At 41.2% G+C, this 20,339-nt stretch overlaps 1 protein-coding gene across 2 annotated transcripts in view; it reads right to left on the bottom strand.

Annotated features, from left to right (window-relative positions):
• The window catches only part of RASA3 (RAS p21 protein activator 3), a 192,968-nt gene that overhangs the window by 107,452 nt on the left and 65,177 nt on the right, over positions 1-20,339 (bottom strand). For both annotated transcript variants that reach the window (XM_063458648.1, XM_063458658.1), the window contains exon 3: positions 165-268. In XM_063458648.1, coding sequence (XP_063314718.1) covers positions 165-268 — 104 coding nt within the window. The remainder of the gene's footprint in view (positions 1-164; positions 269-20,339) is intronic.

The raw sequence follows: 20,339 nt of genomic DNA, 5'->3' as shown, positions 1-20,339 counted from the left end.
ACTTTGCATTGTCTTAGGGGATGAAGAGGCCTTTTGCTAGATATTTAGAATACATGTAAAACTAAGCAGCTCATTCCACAGAATTGAGAGTTTTCTTTTATTAATTCTCATTTACTGCTTCCAAAAAATATAAATATATATATATATATTTTTTTTTTACATACCCATGATGGAATCCCTCCGGAAAACATCTCTGTCGAATATGTAAAAGGACAGGTGACGAAAGTTACGGGGAATCTCACAATAAAAATCTTCACCATAAAATGGGCTGTGGAGGAAAAACAAACATGGATTATTACAAGGCGTTGTATTAAGACGTAAAAGACTTTCTGCAGTGCTACATTTCTTGCATCTTTTGAAATAATATCTGAAGAAGCTAAAAAGAAATCCTTATGAACATATGAAAGGGGTTCTTATATTTTTTTGTTTTTGAGGGGGGTGAGGGGTTAGGCTTACAGAATGCAAGATATACTTCATTGTATCAATCTCCACATCTTTTCTAGTTTCCAGACCGCTACCAATTAGATGAGAAGTTACCCGATTTGTTGGAGCAGACCATCTAGAATTGCATGAAACCTGTGTGATCATTGTATAATTTATCATCATGTGATGATTTAGAGGTACGGCTACAAAACCTGCTAGTTTATATTTAAAGAAAGTACCTTATTGCTATTACACGAGATTAGAGTGTATTATTAATAGTAAGGACTAGACATGAGTAGAAATTAACTTCAAGCCTTTCGTCCTACTAAAAATGAATGGTGATCGTCAAACAAATCGTTTCCAAATAGTTTTACATGTAGTTCTATATGTGGAACACACAGGTGAGATCGATACAGAATAATTTGTTCTGTTATCTATAAAAAATAATTTTATTCAGACGAATCACTTCAAACACAATTTTGCACAAGTCTAGTGAGCGAACATACAAAGAATGTGAGCAGAAAAACATTTTCTCTCCACACAGTATTTTTGTTAGGGATGAGTAACGGATTGTGAAATGAGGCTTGACAAACTCATGCACGGTTTGCAGACAAGAGTCCTTGTGTAGTTTTCCAGCCATTGAAGCTCTGAGGATAAATAATATATAGATAAATCTTCAAAGGTAGGTTAAAAGGACTCCATAGTGCTGGGAAACCATTTCCTGGCACTGCAGGATCCTGCAGTGCCCCTCTCCCTCCCAGCCCCCATCCCATGCTGCTGAAGGGGTTGACCCCTTCAGTAACTTACCTGAATCCAGCGCCGATGTCCCTCGGCGCTGGGTCAGGCTCAGTCCACGCTACTTGCCCGGGAGACCTAATGAGCATGCGCGGCAATAGCCACGCGCGCATTAGACCTCCCCACAGGAAAGCATTATTCAATGCTTTCCTATTGGGATTTCGGCGACGCTGGAGGTCCTCATGCATAGCGTGAGGATGTCTAGCTTAGTTTTAAAACACAGAAGTCCCTCTAGTGGCTGTCTGATAGACAGCCACTAGAGGAGGACTTAACCCTGCAAGGTAATTATTGCAATAATTACACTTGCTGGGTTAAGGGTGGTGCGAGTTGGCACCCAGACCACTCCAATGGGCAGAAGTGGTCTGGATGCCTGGAGTGTCCCTTTAAGTGAGTTTTGTAACTGGCTGGAGGACATTGTTTTTTGTGGGGGAGAATTAATTGGGGTACTGTAATGCAGAGTTAGGCGGAACTGAATCCACATATTTGCTTGCTAAGATAGGGGATTTTAAAATTTAAAGCTGTATTATTGTGTGCGCTGTTCCCTAATTTGTATACATTTTGATCTATAAGGCAGCACCACTTCTAAAATATACATGTTCTGGGTGTGCCCCCAATTCCCATTCTTCTGTGTATATTTTGAATAGACCAGATTCCTTTTGAGGCGAGCACCCCACCTCTCCACAACAGATGCCCCTTTGAAAGTGACCACAGGAAAGCATAAATTTGAGGAGAATCTATGGAAGCTGTTTAAGCAGTATATATCCCCACCAAGAGAGGAGATGCTACTAGCCAATCAAAATCTGCACTTTGTAAAATTAAAGATAATTTTCTGAAAATGCACACAAATACTAAATGTGTATCAACATAAAACTCAGATAAAACAGTTTACACATATATGTTTACATAATTTGAAAGATTGAAAAATATCAACACAAGATATGGGCACTATTCAGATCGTTCTATTTTTATGTATACATTAGTTTTCAATTACAACGCAAGTGGACAAAAATTCTACAAGCAAATATGAGAGGCGAATGTGAATTGCTTTTAAATTGCATAGAAAATGAAACTCACACATACTACAAAATAGGAAGATTGTCTCTTTGATGTGGGTGTGAAGTCAAATTAGAAAAAGTGAAACTAGAGGATTTATTCAAACAATTAATCATGAACAACTGATAAATGAACTGCAAGTGTTCGCTTTAGATTGCAGTGTTCTTATGATCCCAACTCTACTATGTTATACTAAGTTACAATGTTGCCGTTAGATCACATCATACCACTGTTTAGTGAATAAACCCCTCAGGAATATAGTTCAATGTAAGTCAATGCCAGAAGGATGGATACAAATAAAGCTAATAAGGGTACATATATCATATTGGTGAGAGAAGGTAGGTGAAAGTCTTGGTCTCTTCATATACTATATACACTGTTCAAAAAAATAAAGGGAACACAAAAATAACACATCCTAGATCTGAATCAATTAAATATTCTTCTGAAATAATTTGTTCTTTACATATTGAATGTGCTGACAACAAAATCACACAAAAATAAAAAAAATGGAAATTACATTTTTCAACCCATGGAGGTCTGCATTTGGAGTCACACTCAAAATTAAAGTTGAAAAACACACTACAGGCTGATCCAACTTTGATGTAATGTCCTTAAAACAAATCAAAATGAGGCTCAGCAGTGTGTGTGGCCTCCACGTGCCTGTATGACCTCCCTACAACACCTGTGCATGCTCCTGATGAGGTGGCGGATGGTCTCCTGAGGCATCTCCTCCCAGACCTGGACTGAAGCATCTGCCAACTCCTGGACAGTCTGTGGTGCAACGTGACGTTGGTGGATGGAGCAAGACATGATGTCCCAGTTGTGCTCAATTGGATTCAGGTCTGGGGAACAGGAGGGCCAGTCCATAGCATCAATACCTACGTCTTGCAGGAACTGCTGACACACTCCAGCCACATGAGGTCTAGCATTGTCTTGCATTAGGAGGAACCCAGGGCCAACCGCACCAGCATATGGTCTCAGAAGGGGTCTGAGGATCACATTTTGGTACTTAATGGCAGTCAGGCTACCTCTGGCGAGCACATGGAGGGCTGTGCGGCCCCCCCAAAGAAATGCCACCCCACACCATTACTGACCCATTGCCAAACTGGTTATGTTGGAGGATGTTGCAGGCAGCAGAACGTTCTCCATGGCGTCTCCAGAATCTGTCACATCTGTCACATGTGCTCAGTGTGAACCTGCTTTCATCTGTGAAGAGCACAGGGCGCCAGTGGGAATTTGCCAATCTTGGTGTTCTCTGGCAAATACAAATACAAAAAGAGAAGTCCTGCGCTTAAGCAGCAAGGACTACAACACACATCAGCCCCAATATATAGTAAAAACCAAAGAAAAGAAAAACGTTACCTGCGCTTTCTCCTTAATCCCTATGTATATTTAGACAAATGGAGGTCATTTAGTTGCTCCAATGGCCACTGGAGCAACTAAATGACCTCCATTTGTCTAAATATACATAGGGATTAAGGAGAAAGCGCAGGTAACGTTTTTCTGTTCTCTGGCAAATGCCAAACATCTGCACGGTGTTGGGCTGTAAGCACAACCCCCACCTGTGGACGTTGGGCCCTCATAACACCCTCATGGAGTCTGTTTCTGACCGTTTGAGCAGACACATGCACATTTGTGGCCTGCTGGAGGTCATTTTGCAGGGCTCTGGCAGTCCTCCTCCTGTTCCTCCTTGCACAAAGGCGGAGGTAGCGGTCCTACTGCTGGGTTGTTGCCCTCCTACGGCCTCCTCCACGTCTCCTGATGTACTGGCCTGTCGCCTGGTAGCGCCTCCATGCTCTGGACACTACGCTGACAGACACGGCAAACCTTCTTGCCACAGCTCGCAATGATGTGCCATCCTGGATGAGCTGCACTACATGAGCCACTTGTGTGGGTTGTAGACTCCGTCTCATGCTACCACTAGAGTGAAAGCACCGCCAGCATTCAAAAGTGACCAAAACATCAGCCAGGAAGCAGAGGAACTGAGAAGTGGTCTGTGGTCACCACCTGCGGACCCACTCCTTTATTGGGGGTGTCTTGCTAATTGCCTATAATTTCCACCTGTTGTCTATCCCATTTGCACAACAGCATGTGAAATTGATGGTCACTCAGTGTTGCTTCCTAAGTGGACAGTTTGATTTCACAGAAGTGTGATTGACTTGAAGTTACATTGTGTTGTTTAAGTGTTCTTTATTTTTTTTGAGCGGTTTACTATGTATGGCTAGACCGATCACAAAGACCAAAGAAAATCGTTACTTGTGGACTAACCCAAATCCCTATGCATATTTAAATGACTAGAGGTTTTAATGAATAATTTCAGTGGCCACTTGAATGTTACCTCACCTGCCACATCAAGCCCACCTCATGTGTTCCCTATTAAGGGTTGATAACTATGTAGGGATTTAGAAAAATACCCCTCTAGATCTCAGAGATTTAACCTTTAGCTGAACACCACAAGGTGAATTGTTAGTGTAAAAGAGGTTTTGCTTTGATGTGGCATGTGAACTTACACTCAAGTGGACATATGACTGATAATAAAAAACCTCCAGTTATTTAAATACGCATAGAGATTTGGATAGTGTGCAAGTGACGTTTTTCCTTTGTTTTTTATTGTATGTATTGGGGCTGATGTTTACTATAGTCATTGCTGCTGCCCAAGAGTCATGTGAGTTTGAGCGCAGTACTTATTTTTTGTATAGTTAGATCACATAGAGTTTGACGCACATGGAGAAGAGTATCTGTAGTTGTAGTAGATTACAAAATAGAGATGTGACATAGCAATATCAAACTGAAAACAAAATAATGTATGCTGTATGCTTTTTACCAAAATTTTAAATAAATTAAAAAAAAGTTTGTAATCCAGAAAAAAAGTTAAGTATTTTGAAATAAACATGTTGTCACACAGAGCAATACAACGACCTGTGCTGTAAAAAGGTGTTAATGCTCAAAAATCCTTAAAACATTTATAAGAAGGGAAAGCTGCCTTCCAAATAGCGCGTGATTATCTTTTTACTCAGCTACTTACATGGAAAAAAACACAGCCCTGCAATTAAACAATAAACACGAAATAGCTCTCTCTATCTCAAGCTTGAAGGGCACCTAATAGAACACAGAGGTATTTGCAGTCCCTGACCCAGTCAAACCAGTTTAACCATGAAATAAAATCTCAATGCACACTAGTCTCCTGTAAGACACTGGTCTATGTTCCTCAGGCTTTGATGGAAATATTCACCTACTTCATGCGAGCATACAGCGATACGCAGATGGCCACATAGCTGCCATGGGCATAGTAATAACAGATAATTTAGATTAGAAGTGATATATATATATATATATACACACACACACACACACACACAAATGTACCTTCTGATCTTCCTACTACTCATGCCGAGCTACTGTTGTGATCAGCCTGATTTAACAAACAGCCAGCATCAGCACAGTCTGTGTGCTGACACCAGACATAAAATATATTCAATTATCAAGTCCAATGTCTCTAGTGTCAGTTTGTCTCTAGGGGAATTGGAATCGTAAAAGGAAATGGCACCGTGTTTCAGCAAAGCTGCAGGAGCAGCCTCTACACTTGAAAAACAGCAAAAATCACTTCAAGACTGGAAGATTTGCAGCAAATTATTATTATTAATATAGATCCAATATATTCCGCAGCGCTTTACAAGTATAAATAGGTTACAGGTAAAAGAGCGTACAATCTATGAGGATTTGAGGTATTTAGATGCATATCATTAGGGGTTTTGCTAAAGAAAACTTACTGGTAAAGTTGTCTCACTGGGAATTCAAACCCAGGTCCCCCAGTTCTAAAGTTACTACTGCTCTAACCAGCAAATTAACAGTGGTTACATTTCGCAAGTGGACACGGCTAGGAATTCAGCCCGGGCCACTGATATTTGAACACCTAGTGTTGTGAATAGTTATTGAACCATTACTCCACATTTATGAACTAGGCTACACCAAAAAAAAAACAGAATACAGGAAAAACCAAGACAAACAGAACAAATAAACAGATAAAAGTAAGAAGAGGTCAGATGTTCTATACTGATTGAGACAGACATTGGCTGGCTGTAAGAGAGGTAAAAGAGTGACGATGGCTGGAGGTGATGTGGAAATTATTTTGCATCACCAGTTACTGTCCATTTTACCAAACATATGTTAATTATGTATAACATCACAAAATGAGGACATGCAGCAATGGTCCTTAGCAAAAGTAAACACTGACTTGTAGTGAACAGAAAACCAAATTGCAAAATGTAGGCATTACAATGTCAGCAGTTTTACAGTTCCATGTAAGTGCATATGCCACTGGGAATAAACCCAACACTGCTGTGTGAATAAGCCTAGGAATATAGAGTGGATGCTGGCAAAGTGACTGATAACCATTCTGTGTTTAATACGCCAAGCTGATTATCCTCCCATTTGTAATTCTCAGTTGTACTCTTTGTCCAACACAATCAAATGAATTAGTTGACTTCATTAAGTGACTGCTTCACCCTAATAAATATGCTTTTTGTGAAATCCACAGATGGGTCCCACAAGACAACAATACATACTGTATGCGGTAAATTAAATAGAGTGGAAAGTAATATGGAGGAAGCCAAACACATAAAGGAATCAATAAATTCAATTGAAATCATGCAATGACAGCTTTTTATATGGTCTAAGTGATTTGTAATCAGTCTTATTTGTTGAGGAATACAGATGATTTTACTTTATATTAATCCTAATAATCAACCAAGTAAAATCTTCTTCCATATTTTCTAGAATGTTAATCGGGGACTTAAACTTTTTTTTGGGGGGGGGGGCGGGGGTGGAGGCACCTAGACCCCAATTTCCAACCTTAAAAAGTGTGTTGTGACACTGTGAATCATCGGGCCATCACCCTCTCTCAGCTGCTCATCTACTGGGAAAGTGCTTTGGACAGGGAGAAAAAAAAAAAAAAAAAAAACACAACTAACAAGTGTGTCCATAACTCCCAGCACCTCTCAGATTGATAACTGGAGGAAAGAATGAATGAGGTGAATGGGACTCCAAACATCTTCTTGACAAAGACCTTGTTCAGGATGAAACGTTGCTCTTATAGGGCAGTGATGGCGAACCTGTGGCATGCCGGGCCCTCATTGTGGGCATGCGGCCATAGGTCGCCAGGGGAGGGGGCTGCTGGCTGTCGGCAGCAATGCAGAATAGGCGCCTACTCTGCTTTCATGTCGGAAGGACCCGGAAGCAGGGGGAGGGATCTGGGAAGCAGCTCTCTTGTACACCCGCGAGCAATCTGTGTGGATCGTTGCCGCGCGTTACCATGGCAACACTCCACACAGCATCCCGCGGGAGTACAGGAGAGCTGCTTCCTAGTCACATACTTATCACCACTGGACCACCAGGGATGGCTTTGTCCCCCCCCCCCCCCCTCCTTCACCAAAGGTAAGAAGACGGGGGTGGGGGGGGATGTAAAGAGTTAATACATCTATATATATATATATATATATCTTTACCACCACCACACACACAGCACCCCTACCCCCACACAGCACCCCCCTCACACACACACACACACTGCACCCCTCAATGCAGTAGGTGTATGTGTATTCAACAATCTGTATGTATTCAGCAGTGTGTGTGTGTGTGTGTGTGTGTATACTCGGCTGTGTGTGTGTGTGTATTCAGCGGACTGTGTATTAAGCAGTCTGTGTGTGTGTATATATATATATATATATATATATATATATATATATATAAAATGTGTGTTCAGCAGTCGGTGTGTATGCATTGCATACGTTGGAGATACTAATAAATATAAGCTTAATTATCTATTTTTATCATTATTTAAAATTTGTATCATTGAACGCTCTGTTGTTGTGTCCTTTTAAAACAAAAGATGTTAATTTGTTCGGACAACTGTACGAGTTATTTTTTCTAAACTTAAACCTCAGTATTCAAGTTTAATTGCCGTGTTGGCACTTTGAGGGGAAAAAAAAGTTGGCATGTATTGGGCTTTGGCCACTCGGGCTCAAAAAGGTTCACCATCACTGGTCTAGGGCATTCATGAAAGACTAATCTCTTTATTTTTTCCTATTCGGTATATTTGATAATGGGAAATTTATGTGGGCTACCAATACTCTACTTCCCTTGTGCAATGCACCTACAAACCCGTTGATGTGTGGATTTGGAAGGAATACCCCCATTAAAACAGAACATAGTGGCAACCTTAGGGTTCAGAATGGTTTAGTTGGTGAGGAAGTCCTATAGTCATATATCAGAAAGAGTAAATGGTATGCCCTACTATGAATTTAATAATTCTATACCGGATGTTGGAATGTCACAGGTTCTCACAATTTATAGTTGAGGCATATCATGATAGTGGGCGATGTGCCTAAGTTGATGCGGGGGACTTGACCCCCATATAAACGATTTTATAAAATGAGCAGCATTAAGTTAACTGTTTTGGTAAAGATATAATTGGCAGATGTCGCCCTGTTATTGTAGAACTCAATGGTGATAACTCTTTTGGTAACCTTTGTTACAGTCATAGGAGAATCCATACATGTGATAAATTCCACATCTGTTTAAATATTACTTACACATTGTTTAATGAAACACGATAATCATGTGACTTTATACCGTATTTTTTTTAATTTTTTTTTTAATTCTTTATTTTCTTTGTGCGGGTGGTTACAAGGTTTCAGCAGACACCACAATAGCGTATTTCAAGGTTAATACACGTTAGGTAGTGGTATGAAAATCCGCACATTTTTTTTGTAAACAGTAGTATGTCGCTTTGACAAACGATTATATCGACATAATAACAGTAAATTAAACAGGTGAAAACCATTAATGTGTAACTGTGCTTGGTTAGCTATAATAATGCACGTTTAATAGAAAGCCATTATGCTGTCGTGTTTCAGGGATATGATAACTGTGGAACAAGATTGTTACAGATTGTGAGGAATTTATTTGGTCAGCCGTCCCATGGCGTAGGTGTGGACCTATCAGGTAAATTTCGAGTAGGTGATGCCAGTGAGGTTGTGCTATGCCAAGCTCTAGGGGAACGCTTACAGTGATAGTTGTCTGTGGCCGGCGAGTAAATGATAATTTAAGAAAATTAAAAAAAAAAAAAAAATAGCTGGTTACATACTGAACATACTAAGCGTGGCCTCTAACTGGCAGCTCTATGCAGCGCCTAAAATTTATGTTGGTTACAGCACAGTAGGGACATGTGCTGCGAGGTGAGTATCAGGGTAGGTGATTCTTGGCCTGCGTGGGATCAGTGTAAGTGAAGGTAGATATAGGTAGTCTGGGGCAACCACATTAGCTATACAGTGTGGGTGCTTTTGTGTGAGAGCAGCGGTATGGCCCAGAGAGGTGCCGCCTGGGGGTCTTGTGGGTTATGCGGCTGGGCCTGTGATGAGATAAGCCGGTACAGCTGAGACCAATGTAAAGAAATTAAAGAAAAAAAAAAAAAAAGGAAAAAACATGAAAGAAAAATACAAAGTGTAACAATAGTGCTAATAAAATTTATTCAGTTCTACTGAAGTTTATACGGTATGAGCTCAAAACCCAGGGAGTTGGGTGAAACAAGTCTCGCGGACTGTCCCGTTGGTTAACGTTGCGTCCGGTAGGTGGTGTCCGGCCACTCTTACAGCGATCGGTCGATCTCCGTCGGTGGCAGAGGTGAGTCTTGGTTGTTTGGGTAGTCCGCAGTCCCGTTCATGTGGTGGCTGTAGCGTAGGTGTCTGTGGGTGTCTGCCTGGGTGTAAATTCTGCAGCATATACGGAGTGTCTGTCCAGTGGTTGGCTACGACCTGTGGGGTACGTTGCCTGGTTTTGAGAGTCCGCAGGGATGTTCAATAGCCTCATAACCCCCAAGAAGCCGCAGGGGTAATGTATCATGTGTTTGGTGTCTCCTCTGCTGATGTTGAGGACTCTGTTTGGGCCCCAGCGGTATTGGATTTGGTGGAGGCGCAGGAGGGCTGTGAATGCACTCAGGGATCTCCTCCATGCCAGCGTTCCGGCCGACAGGTCCGCATAAAAAGAGAGAGTCATCCCCTCAAAGGGGTAAGAGGATTGTCCTTTTGTGGCATCTAGGACCGTCTTCTTATCTTTGGCTGAATGAAATTTTAGTATGACGTCCCCCGTGGCAGCCTGAGGTGCCTTTGCCGGTCGTGGTAGCCGGAATAGGTCCTTTAAGGTGATCACTTTAGCCGCCTTAGGTGTCAGTAGCTCCGTGAGGAGTCGCCTGATAAAGTGCGGTAGTTCAGCTTCTGGCATGGAGTCTGTAACCCCTCTGAGCTTGAGGTTGTTCCGACGGTGTCTGTCTTCCTGTGCGGTCATTTGGATTTCATGCTGCAGGGTTTTTTGCTGCAAATCTTTGATCGCTGCTTGTAAGTCCCTGATTTGATTGGTGTGGCTGTCGGAGGAGGCTTCCACCTTTCCCAGCCTGTCTGTGATGCCCTTGATGTCATCCCTAATTAGGGCCACGTCGGCAGCTATCTTCTTATGGTGAGTCGCCATTAGGTCACCAATTGCTTCCATGGTCACTGGGGTGGGGGCCTTTGGGGGTGGTGGTCCCTGTGAATGGGAATGGGACAGTGTGGCCAGCATGGAGTCTCCCCCATCATCGTCCGACGACCCCTTCGTGAAGTCCGAGCATCCACCGTGCAAGGACTCCATCTTGGCGCCTCCTACCATAGTTCCCCAATGTCCATGCCCTGTCGGGGCTTATTGGGTTTCGCTTTTTTGTTTTTCCGCCCCATTCGGCTCTCCCGGTTCTCTGTGCTGTCTCTGGGGTCTGGTTGTGCGGGTTTCGTTGCCGGCCAAGTCGCTTTAGCTGTAGTTTGTCCCAGAGCACCGTGGCCATGCAACCGCTCGCTTCAGATGTTTAGCTTCCCCCCCCCTTATACCGTATTTTCATGTACTTTTTAAATATTTTAGTTATATTGAACTTGTATACCCTACAATGCTCTTCTGATTTAAACTTATTTATTTTTTTATTTATTTTTTTTAAATAAAAACTTGATATGTACGGTGTGTTTGTGTGTCTCCATATTGGTTTTACATTCCACAACAGATGGTATGTCAGGGAACAATCTCAGGCATCTCAGCAATTTATTAAAGTTCAATAAAAGTATATATTTTTTTAAACCATGTAATAAAAAATATACACAATGCTGAAAAGTGTATTAGGGGAAAATAGTGTAAGCTCTGTATGTTCTGCAGACACCCATAATCCAACCTGTTGATCTCAGAATCCATTTATGGCATTATATTCCCCAGAACACATACTTTACCTTTCAGTATATATACACTAGTGTGCACTGCTGCACACGTTAACCTCCTTTCAAGAAATTTAGAATTGTGCTGGCTGAACAATACAAATAACTTTACAGCTCCCACCTGGCACATAATGGTTCCCAAGAATAATTACATTCCTTTTTATTGTAATTAAGTTCCCAACTTCTACCAACTCTCTTTAATTCCAAATCTGGTCCTGGAAATCTATGAATTACTCCTACACAAAAAACAGCCCCCTTTCTAGTTTCTATAGTTACCCAAATTTGATTCAGAGATTCTGCACTAACTGCTTTGTACAGTTGCTTTAGTGATATATTTTGCATATATCATCACACCCCTTCAGCTGTTTTGCGGTTATTAATGACAATGAAACATTAATAATATGCAGAAATCTAAATCAATATTGTACAACATATATTGTTGCTTTGACCACATATTTCAATTCCCTCTCTCTGTCAGCTGTCAAAGTGTGTAAATGCACTAGTCAGTGCTTGCTTCAACATTTCCTTAGTAACAAATATTAACCATTCTCACTCCCAGATATGGCAATGTATTGTGCACACATGTTGGGCACACAGTGGGTACAGATGCTTTGTATTGCATGCAACTTGCTAAGCTTATTAGGCAATAAAGGGATAAACGTATGTTTCCAACACAGTCACAAAACTTGTACATTTTTGCAACTTCTGATAAGCACAATGTATATCATGTGCAATTCATTGTGGAAAAGAGTCTTATTTGTGACTGCTAATCAACCCGTGCAATGTACAGCCAGTTGCTGAATAGGAAGTCGGAAGCCAACAGCTCGACTCTTATCACTTCACTGACAACTACAATGCAAGCTCTCCAACCATGTGTATTACACTGTACACCAACTCCTTGTACACATAATTATGTATTTACTGCATAAAGCATTTACGAGTGCATGTTAGTCAATGTGATTAAACACAGGATAATGTAGGGTGAGTGAATCACAAGTAAGAGAAGAAAGCTGGATCCCTCATGCAGAGCCTTCACTTTAATAGATGCATTGGTTCCCGCGCCAAGTTTTAAGTGTTCGCAACAAACATCCAAGACAAGACAGGAGTCAGACTGGGACAAGGAGACTGGTCGAGGACCTGACAGGATTTGACTAGAGTAAAGGGATGGGATGGGGGCAGGCCAGAACTTGGTGACTTTGATAAAGCTGCACTGAGTTTGCCCCATACATGATTTATAAGGAAAACCTCAAGCACCATAATCACTACATCCTGCTGAGGCGCGTATGGTGCCAAGAGTGCCATGGCATCCTCCCAGTGTAAATAGAGAAACCATTTAGAAAAAGGCTTGACAACTTACCTGGGGTACTCCAGGCACCTGCCACTGCCCCATGTGTCACCAGAAGTTCCTACACTGAGCTTAGCCCAACAGAATTGGGAGACATTTATTGGGAGAGAGTTCTTTCAGCCAATGAGTTGGTCCAGAACGACAGGGCCTAGCTCAATTGAGGTAATCGAAGCTCTTTGTAAAAGATTCAGGCTCCAGGAGGTGGCAGCTGGCAGTTGGCCCAAACCCAAGTAAGTTGTTAAACTGTTAAATTGGTTCATAACCACTACAAAAAGAGACTGTCACTATACGTCTTTAAAACAAGATGGCTTTGTATACGTTCACAAGACCTTGTACAGTATGACCATGGCAACGTAGCCATGAGAGAGAGAGAGAGAGAGAGAGAGAGAGAGAGAGAGAGATACCAAGGACAGCAGCAAAGGACTGAATCCAAGATGAAAATCCAGGGCAGTGTCTCAGCGTGTAATGTCAATGTAGAGCGCATGGAGCTGCAGTTACCAGATGATGTAAGTATGTACAACTCAGGGAAAACAAATTCACAAACCACAACCCTCACACCAGGTATCGCTATCTTCATGGGTGTCAGAGATTAGGGGGAGGACTTTATTTAATGAACACTTATCAGGACAAGATTAAAATGCTTTTTTTTTTTTAGGGAATGGATGTATGGTATGCAGAACAAACAACAGAGTCTGCTTTAAAAGCAAACAAGTGGAGGTTACGGGCAGAGCTGACCCTAAAGCACATAACATCCTGCTGTGGTGCATCTTGTAAAGGAAAGGTACCCTACAAGCATGCTTTGGTAAATTGGCAGAATCTAGTCTTGAGTAGACTTCAAGTAGACAAAGAATTTGTCTTTATAGAATACTCGGAAATTATATTGTGTTCATCGAGCCACTTTCAATGTACAAAACAATTATTTATCCTACAGCCATGTGCTTCCATTTTAACTGCCTGTCAATCATTGTTTAAGGGACACTATAGTCACCTGAACAACTTCAGCTTAATGAGGTTGTTGAGGTGAGAACTATAGCTCCCTGCAGGCTCTCTCATGTAAACACTGTATTTTCTGAGAAAGTACAGTGTTTACATTGAAAGCTAGGAACATCTCCAGTTGCAGTCACTCAGAGTGAACCAGAGGGACTTCGGAGTTGATGGAGGCATAATATGCCTCCATCCATTCAGGTCTGCTGTCAGCAGAGCACAGGGCAGCACTGTGCACAGCATCCTGTGATTCAGTATCTCCTCCCTCTGCATGCAGACACTGAACTTTCCTCATAGAGATTCATTGATTCAGTTCATCCCTATGAGGAGATGCTGATTAGCCAGGGCTGTGTTTATATCATGCTGGCTCTGTCCCTGATCTGCCTCTTTGTCAGTCTCAGCCAGTCCTATGGGGACGCACTGTAATTGGATCAGGCTACCACATGTCAGCAAACTGCTTGGTTTTCCGAGTCTAACAGCATGCAGATTTACAGCTTTAGGCTTGAATACAGTAAGATTTTTACTATATTTATGGAGGCATGAGGAGCCAGGGGGGCTAGATGGCAGTGTTAACAGTATAGTGCAGGAATACATGTTGGTGTTCCTGACCCTATAGTGATCCTTTAACACATTTAAGATCATCTTCAATGTTCTATTCAATGGTGCAGTTTCCAGAGAAGTGTCAGTACCATTTTTATACCAATGTTACTGGTGTCGCTGGCTTATTTTTTTTAAACAATACAATTGTGTTTAGTTTATTTCAATAAAACAAAGTATAATGAATACTACCACTACCTATTAACTAACCTGCACATGATCTGTAAAAGGATAATAAACTTCATGTACAATAAAAAGGCATATATTTTGTAATAATAATTTTGGAAAAAATATTCAGTTCATGACGGGTTTTTTTTTTTTTTTTGTATTCCCAAGTCTTCAATATTTGCCACCGAACATCACTGGTAATTATAGAAGCCTTTCAATGGGACGATTTCACGGTTGGCAGGTTGGCAGTGAATTCTGAATACAAATCACTGGTGTGCCTCTTTGTGTAGTCATTTTAGTCTCCTCGTGCAAATAGCATAGATTGCAGATCAACATTAAGTAATCACACAAAGAAAGACACAGACTTTTCTAAGACAGACCAGGCCTATTACTTTTTTTAAAAAGTTTTTAAATAATCCACAGGACCTTCCACACAGTGTTCAAACACATGCAAAAGAACAAGTGCTATGGTGGCATTTATATCTGCAGAATGCGCTGTGACAACTATTGTGACCAAACTATTAAATGGTTTTAATATTCAAATAACGTCATACAAGTGTAATAGAATTTTTTGGAAGTGGTGCACAATACCATTACCCAACTGCACATTTAGAAGGCATTCATGGAGTTGGAGCACTGAATTTTGCAAGCAGACTTTAATGAGCAGTATGGCGAGGGAGGATTATTTTGTACTTCGCTACACAGAGGTAAAAAGTAACAGTGTGCAAAGAAAGCAACAAAACACAGAACCAGAATAACCTCTCTCTGCCATTAACATAAATACAGACAATAGAGCATTCTACTTTTGAGTACTTACTACAAGACAGGAGGAAAAGAACTTGTAAAGAAAGTCCCATGTGGACAGACTCTCCAAACCGAGATGTGCCTTGCAGTTGAGGACATTGCCCTACATAAACCTTGAGAGAATAAATATGATGCAAACATTACGCTCATCTTCCTACAACACCCATACCCAGATGCTCACCAGCTTTTCCCCCTAAGCGTCATGCTGCCAGAGTGGAACATAGGTGAACCTTTTGACACAGCTAACTTTTTCTGTAAAAATGCTGGACTTCAATGATCTCCAAGACAACATGCTTTGATGGGTAGCATTAGAAGCGTATTGGTAGACCATGCCTCTGTTAGCCATATAAGCACATGGATAGAAGATACAGTAGCTCTATCACAAAAAAAAAGTATCAATCTTGGAATTTCGCACTTGGCAAATGGATAAAGAATACGCCATGCAATCTCAGAAATCTCTCAATACACAGACACACATTAGCATGTTAATTCCAACTGCAATAAACCATTACTCCTGTGAAGTATGTGGAATTACATCTTATTTAACAAGATCGGCATTAACAAAGCTGTCCAGCTTAAATGAAGAGGACTAAACTGAATCAGAATTCTGGAGGGCAACATGCGCCTCTAAAACCCAGCTGTTATAAGAAAAGATATGCAGCACTATCTGGAAAGTAAACATGTTCTGCTCTATTAATCAGGACAGAATATCATAGAGAAAATAAATAGAGATAAAAAACAATATGGGAAATACAACCATACTTACAACACACAGATTAACCCTTCAGTAATAAGGAGAATGTAAAGTAAAGATTATCACCTTACACATATATATTTATAAAGTAAATATTTGGGGGGGGGGGGAGGGGAAGGCTAAATAAGTCATTCAACATGTTGCACTACCGAAACTGCAGTTCTATTAAAAGTTTATGGGAATGGAAGAAAAAAAAATCCCCACATTTAGGTTTCACAAAACAAATTATAGGTCAAATATATACAAATAAACCCAATTACCACAATTTAGAATTGAGCTGAAATCAGAACCATTCAGACTCTATCCGATATGAATGTGATTAGGGCTCTGGAGATGAGATGTTCATGTAATCTGTGCTGTATTGATGAAGTCTATGAGCAGTTGCAGTTCCCAATTACATCTCACAGGAAAAGTTTACCATTTCAATTAAGCTTCAGTAATTGAAGATTTCCTCATTTTAACAATTCTATAATAAGATTGCTGAAGTCCTCTGAAAAACACACATTCTGGAAGAGTCAATTAGGATGGGAGGCACTTAAACCACTCTTAAAATGGTCATACATTCCCAAGAAGAATGATATTCTATAACCTGAGTTATGCCGCTTGTGGGCTCATGAATGACACAAGGCAATGAAATGCAAGCGTAGCTTGCAAATAAGTTACACACACAAACGTATATAATAATATACATGTATAAATACATAAGCATGTCTTTTTATAATATATTTTGGGCACCTGTTCTGAAGAAGGATATTATGGCACTAGAAAAAGTGCAGAGACAAGCAACAAATAAAAGTAATGGAACATTTTAGCTATGAAGAAAGGTTAACAAATGTAAACCTCTTTAGTTTAGAAAAACGTTGCCTCAGAAGGGATACGATAACATTATACAAATCTATCCGGGGCCAATACAAACCATTGTGTGGAAATCTATTCAAAAACAGGACTTTACATAGGACACGAGCCCACCCCAGAAAGTTTTTTGTTTTTTTACTGTATGAACAATAAGGATATGGAATTCTCTGTCTGAAGAAGTGGTTTTATCAGAGTCGGTATAGATGTTTAAACAGCAACTTGATTGGGGTGGGGGTGGGGGGGGCGGAGCCAGCGCCTGAACGAGCAAGACGCAGCCTGCCACAGCTCCGAGTCCCGGACCCGATAAAACTGATCTACCGGAGCCTACAAAATACCTCCTGGGCTTTGAGGGGGGTCCCCAGAGTACCCTGCACCATGGTGAAAAAGACGAAGAAGAACAGAGCAGACCCCGGCTCTGGATCAAGACATATCGGTGCTTTCATGGGTCTGATCACGCAGCATGAGCCTCTCAAGAGCTCTAGAGTGGCGGACTCTGCCACAGACGCAACCCTGGGATCTTTACAAAAACAGTGTGCTACACTGACGGCCCAGCTAGCCGGTAAAGAAGACAAAGCCAAGGCAAGAAACATGCAGATCCGGGGGTACCGAAGACAATGTCCAACATGGAACTGCCGCACTACTGCAGGAGGCTTATAGCCACTTTATTAATACCAAAGCAAGCTAAGCAGATAGGAATTGATTCCTGCTTTCGACTCCCCAGGGATATCAATGCACCCCAGGATGCACCACGGGATGTGCTAGTTACGTTTGTCCGGGACTCAGACCGGGGGATCCTTATGGGAGCCGCAAGAGGCTCTCCCACAATTACTTTTGAAGGAGCAAGCCTGATATTATACAGGGCCTTTTCAAGACACACCCTTACATGGCGCAGAGCTTTTTGCCAAGTCACCCAGCAGCTTCGTGAGAAATCTATCCCTTATAAATGGGGCCCTCATCGTTTAATGGCAGAACATGCTGGCAAGACGCTCCTCCTGTCACATATCTCCAAGACGGCAACTTTCCTACAGTCATTGGGTCTCCAAGCGACAGCAACAACAATGGATGCCCGTCCACCCTGGAATATTGCAGAAATAAATCCCTTTGTGCGCAGGGGAACAGTAGCAAGGACGGCGGACTCCTTGACCTGAGATTGGCAGCCGCATCTCACTGTATCACTTTATATTGTCTCACACTGTTCTAACCATAGTACTGTTTTGGGTTTCATATAATAGCTTTCATAGTTTTATGTTTATAAGATACATTCTATAATCTGGCTCCGTAATCGGACAGCCAACGACACCGTCTAAGCAATATCCCCACCTCCCCTCTCCCGAAAATTCCAACACCCTTGTTCTAAGTTCCTCGCCACACGTTCAGCTTCTTACCTGGAGCTCCTGACCTTCTACAAGATCACTGCACAATACCCTGGGTAACTAAAGGCCATTATGTCCAAGTTCTCCTAACCACCCGTGCATTAACCTACGTACAGCATGCAACTCCACCTTCTCTAAGTAGGGAACACAACGCATATTACCTGCACCCTCCTAGGCAATTACTTTTACAATCTTTGATTAGACATGAGGGGGATTAGCCTGACTTACTAATAAGAAAATTGGTAGAAATAGTACTTGTGCTGTTAAACATGCTAAACACTGGCTATGTTATGTGTATCTCATACTTGTTCCTTTATGTGCAGTAAAGTGTTTTTTTTTCGTATACTCACATAAAGAATTTAAACAGCAACTAGCTGCATACTTGCAAAAACAGAATATTCAAGGATATAATTTTTCAACTGTAGGGTAATAGCTTCTTGATCCAAGGATAATTTTGACTGCCATTCTGGGGTCAAGATGGATTTTTTCCCCTAGTTTGATGCAAAATTGGAAGTGCTTCAAACTGGTTTTTTTTTGCCTTCTTTTGGATCAACAGCAAAAAACAAATGTGAGGAAGGCTGAACTTGATGGACACATGTCTCTTTTCAGCCTATGTATTAATATACACACATTACATATGTCCTTGTAAGCTTTCACGCTGATCCTTGCTAATTTTTTTCTCCCCATTATTTATTATTAAAAAGTTTTCCGAATTAAAATAAAATTCAGAATTAAATGAGTCTTTTAAAAGACCCAATTCCCTACCACGTGTTTACGAATACACCCTTTCTAAACAGTTTATTGTTTAAAGAGTGATTCTGGGACTTCAATTATAATCTCCAGTTTGTTAACCAGGCACTTCTACTGGAAGGTTATGCCAGGCGTCAGCCACTCACATTAAAAAGAACACAATTTATTGTATGAAAAAAAAAAAAAAAAAAAAACGCTTCTAAAATTAACATGTTAATACAACTCTATAGTAGATTTTCTCCAAGATGTAAATATCGATATTACATTATTCCAGTTGGTATTTTCTGCACATGCGATAGTGAAATGTAATTGCTGATTTGGCATTTCTAATTCAATATGATGTGACCCACAGACGTTGCATGCATTAACCCTGAACCCTGGAACCTATATTGCCCTCCTCGTACAACACTAAATTCTGTGGAGTATGCAGTCCTTTGGAGGTTGACATCACTTTGTCCTCTCTTTGACGGGAATTGCTCTAAGAATAATAATGAGATTCCCAGGGTAAAAATAAAAAAAAATAAAACGCAATTTATTTGTTCACAGAGATTTTATTTTAAACTTCAGCACAAGCTATTAATATGCCACAGCACTCCACATCCTCCTACTGAACAAATGCAGTGGCCTCATCCTCCGACATGTACTGTAAATGGAGAATTCCATAGAATTCTATGGAGAGAGAGAGAGAAAAAAAAAAAATCTACTGTCCTACATGTTCACAAAGGGTGCATTCATAAATACAGCGATGCAGGGTTAGATCTTTTAGAACGATCACTGAAAGGACCACTAGAGTCACCCAGATCATTTATTCTCAATTTAAGGATCCATATAGTGTCAGCGAAAACAAACTAGTTTTCCTGACACTATATAACCCTTAGGTCCCCCCCCCCACCCTCAGGGTCCCCCTCCCGCTGGGCTGAAGGGGTTAAAACACCTTCAGCCACTTACCTTTATCCAGCGCCGGGCTCAGGAAGACCGCGACTAGAGGCTGGATTAACCCTGCAATGTGCTGAAGTGGTCTGGGTGACTATTTTAACCCTTTTACCCTTTAAGTGGTCCAGGTGCAGTGATCCTGTATGCTTAACCTGATAAGGTAAAACATTGCCGTTTATCCATTAGACCTGTTTCTGCTGCACTGGCCGAAAAAAAAACCAAAA

Source organism: Pelobates fuscus, chromosome 1 (genome assembly GCF_036172605.1).
Source record: "Pelobates fuscus isolate aPelFus1 chromosome 1, aPelFus1.pri, whole genome shotgun sequence".
NCBI classification, from domain to species: domain Eukaryota; kingdom Metazoa; phylum Chordata; class Amphibia; order Anura; family Pelobatidae; genus Pelobates; species Pelobates fuscus.
This window is presented reverse-complemented; position numbering and strand designations above follow the sequence as displayed.